Raw genomic sequence first — 13602 nt, 5'->3', positions numbered from 1 at the left:
GGCTGCTCAGCACAAACTCTGGGAGTGGTTTCTCTATGTTGTCTTGTGCTGTGAGGCTTCTTCACTGAAAGCAGGAGTAATGAGGAATTTCACATGAGGATATAATTAAATTAGTTTTTGTTACTTGGAAGGAGTGTTTACTTCTGTCTTGCTTGTCTGGTCAAGAGCATAAGGATTTACATCTTTATCTGGAAATGTTTTCCTTTCTAGTGTAATTATGAAGTTGATCATTAGACACGTCTAATCCTTTTGTCAAACTTATCTTTTATTTTGAACGAGATTTTATGTTGATATGTTTTTCATCTTTATTTTCCACATTTTTAAGTCTTCTTGTGCTAGATTTTTAAGATTTTGGCTTTTTCCATCTGTGCTGTGAGAAAGGCTGATCACAATACAGTGAAAAGGATGTCCTTATTTATTACTTCTGTTTCCAGCTAGATAAGGCTCTTTAGGACAGTTGGCAGCATTAGAGTTCCCTGGAGGAAGGGCTGATGGGTGTTTCCTTTGTGGGCTAGTGGAATTTTCTGGAGGGGAACAGCTTTGAGGCACTGCAAGTGGTAGGAGGTTTACAGGCCAGAGATGGATATGTGCCACCCAAGGACTGCACTGGGCAGCAGGGAGCAGCACCAGGGATAATGAACAGGGTTTGAAAGATGTTTAGGCAGAGCTTACTGCCACTAGAAATGAGCCATTGAGGAACTTGGCCATTCAGTACTTAAAGAGGGACTATAAAAAACATGGAGAAAAGCATTTTAGCAGAGCCTGTCACAATAGAACAAAGCGTAATGGTTTTAGACTAAAAGAGGGTTGATTGAGACTACATATAAGGAAGAAGCTTTTTACTGTTAGGGTGCTGAACCATTGGAATGTGTTACCCAGAGAACTGGTGGATGCCCCATCCCTGGGAACATTCAAGGTCAGGTTGGATGGTGCTCTGAGCAACCTGGTCTAGTTGAAGATGTCCCTCAGGGAAGCTGGACTAGATGACCTTTAAAGATTCCTTACAACCCAAATTAATCTGTGATTCTATGAACTTCAAACCTCGAAAGGCACTGGATGTCAGGTTAGAGGAGGGTATAAATTCTTCTAAGTTCTCTTCCAACATCCTATAAGGTTTTTCTGCTTTAAAGTTAATTATCCTAGTTGATATTCTAATAGAAGCTGCCTTTTTTGAGCTTAAAACCCTTTCATTTTTCTTTTGGGCATTCTGTGCAGAGAAAGGTCAAGACATAATGCCTAAAAACTCATGGCTTGAAGTGCCATTGTACGGCACTATCCAGACTGTCTTGTCACTACATTTTCACTGTGTGCCATGTCTTGGCTCCTCCGTTCCCTGAGCTCGACCTTCTATTTTGGGACCCAGTGCTATGAGCTGGCGTGAGCTGAGGCTGAAGGCACATTTGCAGCAGAGGAGTAACCTCTGGAGAGGAACAGAGCAGAGAGACAAGTGGCAATGAATTTCTAGAGAGGAAAGCAAATGGATCACAGTCCATCTGCGACAGCCGTGTGCCGGGGCATAATTGACAACATTCACTGTTTATTTAAAAGTAAGCATGGTTTTGCCTGTGTTTTTTGGTAGCAGACTTAAACACACTAACAAGTGGCTTTTCATGAGCCTTCATCTGTCAGTATCAAGGATCCTGTTTTGTATTCCCAGGACCCAGAGTACCTCTGAATAGCACATTATGTTTCCATCCTACTGTGCTGCCAGGCACTGTGTTTCAGGATAACAGATAACATGTTAACGACTGAAATAGACTGTAAAAATGAAGGGGGAATTGTGTCAGCAATGGGCAATCACTCAGGTCTCTAGAGGGAAGGCTTCCTAATAGGATCTCAGCTAAGCACTGCATGAGCTTAGCTCCCAGGGAGAATCTTCATGTGAACTGGACAGTGTCAGCTTATTCCCAGTTTCAGGGATCTTTCCCACACAGGGAGGTTGTTTTCAGATGTCGCTATGTTGATAAAAATCTATGACATATTTGTTCTTGATTTTGGTGGTGTGCAATCAGTATCTTTCCCAGCAATGTGACAGTAAGGTGTCTTTTTATCTGCAGTTCTAAGGATGTTTCTGTTCTCCGTATTTTGTAAATCTGTTGGCAGGCTAAAAGCTTTCTGCAGTCGAGCAACTGGCAAAGCTCTCATTTGCCATGACTCCTTTTGTTCATAGGAGAGTGAGTAATAGCAGAACAGTGACCATTCTTCGGGGAAGATTGTCCAGGAGCCTGCTTCTCCTCTACCTGCCCTTACTCACTCTCAGTAGCCTTTTTAAAAATCTATAGAGCTTACTCCAGTGCTGACCTTGTCTAATCATATTGATTGTTAGTAACTGAAGGCTAATTAGGAAGCAAGTTGCTATGGTAATTCTTGAGTCATACATATAAAGAAAAAATACTGCTAAAACCACTAGTGCATGGTGACTATTAGCATAGTTAAACAAATTAAAAAATATAATTCATTCAGAGATATACTTGAATTCAAATGAAGATACAATATGCAACAAGGAAGATTTTTCCCTTGCTACCACATTTTCCTCTTTCGTAGGCATTTTGTTCTTTTATTTGTCCGTTGAAGGAGTAATGCATAATTTTAGGACTAAATGACAAAGTAGGCTTCGGGTTGTTCTCAACCTCCTACCCCACAAGCCCACACAAAATATGTCGCAACAAGTTTTGTGTGACAGGCGAATGACTCAAGCAGAGGGTAATAGGACTTGGAACACCCCAGATTTCTGGGTCATTTGTTCATATCCAGTCCGCATGTGTGTGATGAACGCTTTATTTTCACATGGGTAGGCTGATGGCTTGCATACCATGAGAGGGTGATCTCAGCCTATGCCCTCAGGAGATGGTGATTCATTGCAAGCTAGGGCTGCTGCAGCTGGTTTTCAGCAGCATCAACCTCTTTTGGCCAGACTTTGAAATGGCTCTGCAGCAGAGCTGGGGTCTCAGTGGGTGTCCATGGTCCTTTGTGGGGCACTGTGGGAAGGTTTGATTGCTTTGTCTGGGCTGTGCTTCATCTGTGGATAAATGGAAGATTTTGCCATTCACATCTCATAGTGTTTTTACCTTATCTTTTATTTTATGTGAGCAAAAAGAAAATCAAGTGAGTTCTTCCTTGTTTAATGGGGGCCTTCCTCCTCCTCCTTACTAACTAGTCATGTCACAGACAAATCTGAGCTCTCCTAACAGGTCTCCATCTGCACATCTTTAAGGAGGAGAAGGATATGAGAGCATGCATCCTGTTGCTACCCTTCTGGACAGTTTGACTGATGAGGCAAAATGTATCTAGGAGAGTCACAGGTCTAGATAGGAGGTAGGAGTGTACTGAGCTCAGGTCATATCCTGAACTCCACAGGAGTTTCTCTCCCCCTCTCCATCTTCAGTGGATCAATGTCCTTAAATTGACTTTAGCAGCACACAGAAAAAAGTGAGCAGAAATGGAGTCACTGTGTAGTATTAATATCTTTTAACAGGTCTCACAGATAAATATTCTCTGTATGGCTTCTTGGGACCTGTAAGCTCACAGAGATTTGTTCATTTAACTGAAAATAAGTTATAAAAACAACAACAACAACAAAACAAAAAATCAAAAACCAAAACCAACCAAACAAACAAACAAACACAAAACACCTCAACCCACAACCAAAAAAAAAACCAAAAACCACACAACAAAAGATGGAAGTATGTTTGAATTCATTAGGATCAACTAAATCCAAAACATCTGATTTGGGGCTTTGTGTGGTCCTGAAGTTAAATAGGTGCAACTATAGAAACAAATCCTGCCATTTTGAAGTACCCACTACATGATTCCAGTAATTTAGGTAAAAGACAAAAATTAAAATGCCATGTAATTACCTGCTGCATAATCTGTCCTCACCAAAGGCATGGGTATGGGGCACAAGGGATTCAGGTGGGGAATCTCTTAACCACAGCGATACTACAGGGCCATTTTGGAACTGACAGACAGAATATGATGAAACCCTGCTACCTCTGTGTAGAAGAATGTGATGTCTGTTGGTTACTTTCCACTCGTTGTATCTTTCTGCATGCAAGAAAAATGCACTTCTGCCCAGGGATCTGGCCCAAATTTGGGTAACTTCAAGACAGAACATCTTTCAGACAGAACTCTGATCATGTTCCATAGTATGCCTTATTGTATTTGTTTCTTCATTCTCCTGTTAAAATAATTCAAAAATACATGTTCTGTTTTCAGTCTGATGGAAAAATAATATTGCTTTTGTCTTTGAATTCAGTATTTAACATGCAAAAAAAAAAATCCTTTAAATCTGAGAGCTAATTTGCTCTCATGGGATTGCCTTTGAGTTTGTGTGCTTCTGTGTCTTTCTGTGTATTGAGCTATGTGTTTTCTGGAGACAACACTTATTTAAAATTACAGGAAAATATGCACTCCTCTAAAACACAGAATGTCAATGCAAATACAGATCCACTCTGTTAAAACCAATGGGTCCATTCCTTCTGCTGCAGTCTGAAATCTTCTTCAGTCTCAACTAAAACAATGATAGTAATCAGAAATGATGGCTTTAATTTTCTTTCTTTATTTTTAAAGCATATTTCATCAAAATGAATTTTCCAAACAGTAACTTTTGTGGTCTGGGATCTCTTCAGGATTTTTTTCCCCTCATCAGTAGTATTTTCTCAGAGAGTTTTACTGTAAACACAAAAAGGTTTTGCCAGGCTTGCGTGCTATGGAAACACCGTAAGTTCCATTTTGTTTACATCAATATAGGAAACCAGACAGAAAAAAATATCATAAGTATATGCAATACAGTTCAGCAAAGGAATAGACACAGTGACTTTTAAAGGAAACATAACTTTTTATTCAAACCACGTTTCCTGTTCAGCCTCCTTTTTTAGTGCTGTGACTGGGGAGGAAGATCCCTCTTACTTTTCTCTTGATGAAGAAGAGACACCTAATTTCAATAAGGCTCTTTGCATCCTCTCTAGCTCAAACTTCTTTCTGTGCCCCCACTTAGATATGACCCAAGACAGGGAGAAGGAAAAGGGCTCCAAGGTAGACAAAAGTACTCATACATAGGAGAAAGAAATTGTTCCCAAATGGCCAAGAATTACCTTTGGGTTCTCAAGGGTTTTCCTCATTCCTATGGAGACTCCTGAGGAGGAATCAATGCTTAGAGCTCCCCATCAAAGGTCTGAATCCAGTCTGAGGACTTTCTTGTGAAAGCCTCACAGCAGCAGATGATAGCAGAAAGCCTTTTCTTGTCTGGCACTTCCACTAGCTTGGGTTACACAGCGTAGCTGTGGCAGTGACCCTTCACAGCACACATGAGAGCCTCCTTGTAAATGGGGTTAGATGTGCAGAAATGCTGCTCTTGGCTGATTTTAGTGAGTAAGCACCATCGTGGGGCCATGGCTTTATTATTTTTATTGCTTTTATTGGAATATTGTGTGTACACACACTCAAACATAGAAATATATTATTATATTGAATTCTTGCCCAAGTTTTATGACATCTTCCCCCTTTAAGACTTTCTTATCTTGTACAGTCTTATTGTGTACAGTCTTGCAGTGTTTGCTCATAAAGGGTGGTTATTTCTGTCAGAGAATCTCAGGTGGAAGCATATGATTTTCCAAGGTTGCATAGTGGACAGCTGTTCAGCTATTTGTAAAATAAGACTCTAGATGTATTGAATCAGGCTGCTCTCAGCTGCCATCAGCCACTTGGAAAAAGAGTTAGGGATTGTATATAATTCCCATGTTTGAATACTATGTCATCTCTGCCTCCTCCAATATAGAACCTGAAGATTTGGGGTTAATGCTAATTTTTGCTGCTTATGATAGTATCATAATCAGATGAATAATCCTCATTGAACACTTGTTTTGTAAATCTTTTTGATTTAGCAGTTTTGATTTGAGTTTTTGTTTTCTCTGGCAGCCTGTTAGAAGGCCAAAGTTTGGATTTAACTTTGGAAACATAAAAGAATATCCTTTTCCTGGGTAGGTTGTGTCTGAGGGCCACAATCACGCAAATATTTATGTGGTAGCATCTTGGCTGAGCCTGGTGCCAAAGCTCAAGGAACAGTTTGTAGGGTTCAGGCCTCAGTTAGACACAAACCACAAAAATAGCAAGTAGTTTTTATGGAATGGAAGAATAAGTGCAAATAGAAAAGAGGAGAGAAGGAAATATGCGTGCTGGAAAAAGTATTTCACTGGGAGATATTGAATAGGAGAAACCTAAATCCTTTCAGGAGGACATTTGGAAGATGTAGTGCACTGTGTTAGCAGCTGTAGGATGATGTCTATATTCATAATTGGGTTTAACATTAGGCAAGGCTAATATATTTCTCATGATGGGTCAAGTCATGGATACTTATTTTCACTGAAGTGGGTGTATCTACATTATTTGCTCTGGTAATAATACTCAGTATTCCCTCATAAGCCTGGGAAGATTTTTAATGCCAGAATTGAGGAGTAAGAGGGATTTTTTAGAATTTTCCCTTTTAGTTCAAATGTTTAATTGTGCCTATCTGAGGTACTTGCTATTCTGTATCTTCCTGTTTCTGTAGTACATTGGAGTTAGTAATGAACTCACCTCCAGAGGCTTCTTATGAATGTGTGCTTCATTAAAGCATTTCAAAACTGTTGAAGTATCTGAAATCAGCTTCTTCAAGATGATCTGTTTGGAAAGGCTGTCACTAGACTTTGGGTCCTGGAAGCCACATGTTCTCCCAGTCCAAGACAGTCTGCTTATTGGTTTTCCCCAGAAATTATTTTCCCCACTTCCTCGTTCAGCTGTTCTCATGAATGATTATCTTAAATGTAGTCTCCTCATCTGCCCAGGTCATCTTAATAAACTATTCATCATTAGCTAGCTATCAAAGCCAAGAGAGAAGTAATAAAAGATAAGTGCAATAAATGCTGCTAGCCCATTTCCATAGAAGGAGTTACAATTTGGGTATGAAGGTTGTGTCAGCATCTCTGAACGAGGATGTTTCTTCATCAGCTGGACAACCATCCTCGTCTACCAGCATGGTCTCAAGATTCTCTGGAGCCCATCATGACTGAGAAAAAAAGTGCTGTTGCCAGTGTGGGTGTTTTTATTTTAGACACATTTCTTTGTCTTACATTAAAGCTTTCATAGTCAAAGATAAAATTTAGTGATATCTGAAGCAGGGGGCAGCAGGTATGTCTGCCCCAGTGGCAGGAGGGCACGTAGTTCTAAGCCCCATCTCTCTGGGCTGCCAGCTTTTCTGTGGAAAGCTGACGTTTCCTCCAAAGACCCTTACTCATTTGACCCCACAAAGCTTCATGCATTTTCAGCCTTGCTGGCAATAAACTAAAACTAGTATAATACACCCCCGTAGTGCTGGAGTATGAGGAGATATCTATCCCCTCAAACTGTACTGATTATAAAATCAATTCCTGCAACGATGCGGCTTCGTCTGTTGGATCCGGTCGTTATCAGTCCCAATTCTGCAGACTAATCGCGTGCTTTTTCAGATTAGAGAGACCAGTTTAAAACTGTTACATGGACAATTAATTTGATGCAACCAAACTCTCAACAGACTTTCATCTGGATTGCTGGCATGGTGCTAAAGCACCAATAGAAATAAAATCCCCTTTACTTCTATCTGCTGTGTGGAAATTTGCATTTTATTTTTTCCCATGCCTGCACTGATTTATTGGAGAATATGGTTTCATTCCCTTTGGAGAAGACAGGAAGACACAGCATTGGCGCCTCCTGATAATCTCCTTCAAAGATCGATGTATACACTATTTTGCTCAAATTGGAGGTTGCTAATAAAGCTTAGTTGGTTAAATGGATATTCCACTTATTTAGTGAGGTATGTGTGTATCTTCAGCAAAGAGATCATGAGAAGAGTCAGTGCTTGAATTCATTTTTGAAGAGTCAATATCTACTAAGAGATATTACCCTGCAATTCCCTGCTGTTCAATAAATCATGGTAGGGAGACAAGTTTTTCATGTTCACAAGGAAAGTGAGAGGAGAGAGTGTCAACCATCTATTTTTGAAAGGTCAAAAGTCTCTAATACTTTTAAGAAAAATAGCTTTTCTTTGTAACCTTTTTAAATCAATGTAGTAGCATTTTGCTGTCACTTTAGAGGAAAGTTTTCAAAAGGAGATTTCGGACCAGCTTGGTTCTGATCAGACTGAAAGAAATAAGAGCTACTCTATCCATGACATGGAGACAAAGCTAACCAGGTGTTTAATTTTGCAGTTCAGACACATTGCAGTCTGGTCCCATGGGGGCTCACCCAGCGAATGCTGGGCAGGATTGCCTGGGTGACACCACACTACTGCTATTTACTTCTTAAGCTTGACATAAATTGTGGCATCAGTCAAACCACTGAGCAAAACTGACCGGTTAAATAGCTCTAAAGAGTATTTATATTTGAGGAAAGGGGAAAAAAATAAACATTGTTGGCTTTTTTTGTTCCTTCCTTTTTCCCTTAAATGAACACAATGCTATTGGTTTGTAAAAGTGCAGAGAGCAGGGAGGCTGCCTGCTCTGGGAGCCAGTACCTGATACCTCCAGTATCACTGCTGATTGCAGGTACCTACAGAGTGAAAAAAAGTGTTCACAGGAATCCATGGGATAGTTATGCCACAAGAAACTGCCTCAAAAGCTGAGGTTAAAAGGCCAAAAGACACAATTATAATGTATCACAGGAAATAAAGGGTGAACAGATCAACTATTTAGCCAATGTATTTACCTACTCTGGAAGGGAGTGTGAGGAAGGCTACACAAGTATATAGAGAGTGGCTAGCTTCCTGCACTACAGAGTAGGGCCTTGTGACTGGAGAGGGGATATCCCCCCTTCACAACATGTGCCATGTCACTTTTGACACAAGTTACCACTTACTCTTCTACATTAACCTTCTGTATGTGTATATACACACACATAGATACACACATTTTTTTAAAATAGACACATTTCCTAGAAGGGAAAAAAATTACTCTATCCCTATCTGTGTGGTCTGCTCTCATCCTGAAAGGAATTCTTATCATAAAAGACATAAGTTTTCAGTCTTTTATTCTTTCGTTATTTTGAAATAAAAGAACACTTGGCTCCAAGGTCATTAGTTTGTGAGTTTAATACAGTCCTGCTTTTGCTGTAAGACTTTGATTAGACTAAGAGACTTTGTCTTTAGTGGACTACAAAGAAACTGCCATGAACTGTAAGTTCCTCACTAACAGGATTGTTTAAAAGGCCATTTCAATGTAACTTGATTTTTATGGGTCATGCTCTGAGTGCAGCTGGTTTGAAGAGGAATACTTCCTATGTGTCACACAGGACTCTGTCACAGACGTCACGAAAACACATGCCCAGCCCAGCCTTAGGGCAGATTTGTAGGCAGGTTAAACAATTTTCCATCTCTCTCCCTACTGTCAGAGGCTCTGGCTGTCACACACAGGAGTGCTATACTGCAGTCAGTTGCCAGTGAATAGGTAATAATGACTCCAGTTTGCTACTTTAGTGGTGAGTTAGGGGAGATCCCTTAGTCGTGTGATGTCACATCTTAGTCTTACATTCTCTTTGCAGAAAAATAAAAACAATTGTCCTTTGTACCTTTGTAAAATGTTTTTACTGAATACTTTTTTCCTCTTTTAGGCTGTGTTTGAGTAAACAATTTGTGCTTTCAAGGATCACTGTTGATTTCAATATGACTGTGGATGCTGTGAAAACTGAACTCAGCCAGACACCTAAGCACTTTGCAACCACTGGGTAGTTTGGAGATTTGGGGTTTTTTAAGAAATTGCCCCTGATTGTCTTGCATACCATCCATTCAAAGGCTTGCCTGTAACAGAAATGATGCTCCGATTGCCAGCTGGATTTCCTGCAATAGCTAGCAGTAGAGCTAACAGTATCATTCATTACAAACAAACAACGTAGTAACAACCCTATCTTCTCTCTTGATGACATATAATAAGATATGCATTATGAGCAATCATCTGTTTGTGTGTATTTATACTGTAAGACAAATCACTTGCACAAACACTAGCCAGCAATCCCTTTTTTTTCTCTTTGTAGCTGCTGCCACAGGTATTATTTGCTCTCCTCTGCAGAGGATCTGAGTCTGCTGAGTTAGCTGTTTGATTTGAGCAGCAGTGGTTTGTACTCTTAGTGCCATAGATACCTGTATCCAAGATGGTGTTCTTTGGGTTTTCCATGAGCAGGTGTGCATTTTTTGCCAGGTATGAATAAATTGCTCATGCAAATTATGCAACCAAAACCCAGATTAGTGTTGCCTATTGTGCACAGTATGTGACTGATCACCTAAACTGAATGGTTTTATTTTATTTATCCATCTTACCTGAATGACAGCCTTAGCAGGTATATGTTCAGCCCAAAGGACAAGAATAGCAATGGCTTTCTGTCAGAAAACAGCACTTTATTACTGGAATTCATCTGCAAAGAATGATGATGAGTAAGGTCATCACCAACAGGATTTCCTAGAGAGAGTGTAGAAGAGGATGCACAGTTCATTGCAGGAGACAGAGTCTTGTCCTTTTCCCTCATCTCTGCAATCCCCTGATCACAAAGGATGAAGCCCAACACCAGAAGGGTTACTGCCTTCTGCCACTGACAAGTTTCCCTTTTGTTCCTTTTACTGATCTAGAGATGCTCATAACCTCAACAGCTGCAGCAGTGATTTGCTTGAGGTGAAAGACAAAAAAAAAAAAAAAAGTCATTGTAAATGGACGTATTTTCATTGCCTGTTAAAAAAACCCTAAACTGTCACCTCTGTACCTGTGAATGGGAATGTTAGAATGAAAGCCAAGTCATTCACCAAATCTCTGAAACATCCCCCACATGCAAGGGTTATTTAATTCTGTTGAAAACTAATCTTTAAAAAACTTAATATTTAAAAACCCTTATCTTGCAAAAACAGTTTAGAGGTTCTTATCTTCCTAACTCTCTTAATTCTTTTCCTTAATGGTGAATTCTTCAAGCCTTCCAAAGTGTCATGGCCTGCTTGTGCCTTGCCTTAATCAGATCTGTATCTTCCATTCCTTGAATCGAAACAAAGCCAATAACCTATCCCACTCTTAGGAAGCCAACACACTCTCCTGATGCAGAAACATTCATTTTTAAGCAGTCCATTAAAAGAGGTATGTCATCCAAGTTGTTCCAAAGTTAGATAGCAGATTGGATCATAAAAAATTATTACCCTCAACAGCACTATCTGCTGGATGAGGTCACTACTGTATTATGGTTTCTTAATAACCTTTTTTTCCCTGTATGAGGCCAACAAATCTGCAACATTTTTCCCTGAACTGCTTAGTGGCGTGAAATCTCTTCTGGCTAAATGGATTTGTTAGTAGTAAATGTTCTGCTTTTTCTGGTGGTTTTCTATTTTTTTCAAGACAACTGATTTTTTAGATTGTGGGGAATGGCAAATGTACTGCTGACCACCCAAAAAGAGCACAAGCAAAACCAAACCAAATTTTAAAAGCGTGAGACACCTGCCATGTTGTTAAATCTTCTAAACTGTAGATAGGAAAGTGAATTGAGTACTGTCATACAAATACATCGTAGGGGATGAATGCTTCTGTTCTATTGTTCTAGATATGTCTACAGATATTTTATAATGTGTTATTTTTAAAGAAAACAGGAAGATAATAAACAGTCTTTGAGATATCCCTTGCAATGGCTGTGTACCTCGCATGGTGTGAAGGAATTCCTGCCTCAGTTGAAGCGTTTCATTGCTGCTGAAAATTAAATAGTAACGTGGAACATATTCACGTGAGAGCTTGTGGTGCAGCACTGCTAAACAAATCCAGCTCTCATTACACCCTACCAAGCACCTATTATCAGTCCTCATGTAATTTTATTGTTTTACTCTCCAGTCAGTTTAGAGCTCCTGGAGTGGAAGAGAGCTGGATTTCTTCCATAAGAAAACCTTGAGGAAACAGGAGGGAAAATTTCTTATTAAACTAAAAAAATAATCAACCACTAAGATTTTTTTAAAATTGAAAAGGTCAGATGAAAAACTTACCTTCTTTTACAAGGCTTTTGTTTGTCTTAAATGGGTCAGTAATTTGTCAGGTATGGTTTAATTGTTACTTAGAAGGGAGTAGAATACTTTTTATATTCCTCATAATAATTTTTGTGATTATTTTTTGACTGTGCACTTGACATTATAATCTATTGTTTTACCTCAGGCCTATTTGAATCTATTTGCAACCATCATAATTTCAAAAGAACAAGTGTCATCCAGTTTGCAATCTTACTACTTATCCGAGGTTTCATTTCAAAGATGTGCACAGTTATCTTGCCATTAAAATCCAGGAGGCCATCACACTATCACTGAATTACTTCTGTAATACAAATTTTACTTCCTGCAGCTGACCTCAGCCTGGGAAAATGACATTTTTGCACCATTTCCAAAAAATCGGCAATGGGGAATCTTTTGGCATAGCTGTCTTTACCTTGACCTTCCTGGTCAGTGCCAGCATAAGGGATGTAACTGGGACAGGTTGCACTGCAGTAATGCCCACTTGGTTCACCAGGAAAGCTCCTGAGCTATCAATTACACCAGAGCCTGAGACCTCTCTTTGCCATCTCGCAGATTAAGGAAGCAAAGAAATGTGTGCTCTGGACTAGCAGGAGATGCATTCTAGTGTGTTGATAACAGTAAACTGACCATTCATTTTCTGCAGTTCTGTGACTGTAAGTGGGCATTAACTCGGTTCAGATGAGATTAAATAGTTTTTTTTTTCTCCAAGGTGGGAAAGTATTCTTCATTTCTGTGGTCTCCAGCTCCTGTTAATAAGGGTACATCTGCTGGTGGCTTAGATTTAATCTCTGTACTTCACATTGGGTCTAGACAGCAGTGTCCTATTGCTGAAGTTGTGTCATATTTCTTGAGAACTTTTTAGCTATCTTTATTTCAGTCACCTTCATCCCCTATTTTCTTCACTGAGTTAAAAGGTTTCCTTAAGTTTCTATTAGTAATTTGTAATTTCTGAAATCCAATAGCCCATGGTGAATGGACCCTGATTTCAAATGCACAGGGCATGGTGACAGCAGGAGGTGCAGGGCTGCCACTACAGATACAAACTCCAGCCTCAGAAGGTGTCTATTCCTGACTGTTTTGTTTGGCATGGCAGTACTCGGCAGTATTTCTGGGGTCTGTTTTCTTATCTGACACCTAGCTTGGGTTTAGCAAATAAATTCCTAGTGAATTTTTCACTTGTCCATTCTCTACTTCACCATGGCTTGAAATATCTTGACTTCTAAATTATTTTTCAGAGAGATCTCACAGAATGATGCCTTGGAGGTCATAGAAGCAAATGTGTTTTCCAACCTTCCCAAACTACATGAAATGTAAGTAATGAGCAATCTAAATGCAAAGGAGACAATTATAAAGATTCATTATAGGCATATCAAAGGTTCTGCAGTTTGGTTCAGGTAAGCACTGAGGTATTCATAGTGGTATAGGAACATTTGAAATCACTCTTTGTCTCTTCCATCTTCTTATCGAACTGTCCTTTTCTGTACCTGGTCAGCCTAAAACTTATCCTCAGATCACTGCCAGTATCAAAAGGTGCTGGGGTCTGCCAGTCTGTGGTAGGCTGGTCTTTGAAATCATGC

General features: G+C 39.6%; 1 protein-coding gene across 5 annotated transcripts in view; it reads left to right on the top strand.

Moving 5' to 3' along the window:
* Positions 1 to 13602, top strand: part of FSHR (follicle stimulating hormone receptor) — a 163990-nt gene that overhangs the window by 121061 nt on the left and 29327 nt on the right. For all 5 annotated transcript variants that reach the window (XM_050316701.1, XM_050316699.1, XM_050316698.1 and 2 more), the window contains one exon: positions 13261 to 13335. In XM_050316701.1, coding sequence (XP_050172658.1) covers positions 13261 to 13335 — 75 coding nt within the window. The remainder of the gene's footprint in view (positions 1 to 13260; positions 13336 to 13602) is intronic.

Source organism: Myiozetetes cayanensis, unplaced genomic scaffold, assembly GCF_022539395.1.
Source record: "Myiozetetes cayanensis isolate MyiCay16 unplaced genomic scaffold, myiCay2020 scf2-11, whole genome shotgun sequence".
In the NCBI taxonomy this organism is placed as follows: Eukaryota; Metazoa; Chordata; class Aves; order Passeriformes; family Tyrannidae; genus Myiozetetes; species Myiozetetes cayanensis.
The sequence above is the reverse complement of the archived record's forward strand: the minus strand, read 5'-3'. Positions and strand labels throughout refer to the sequence as shown.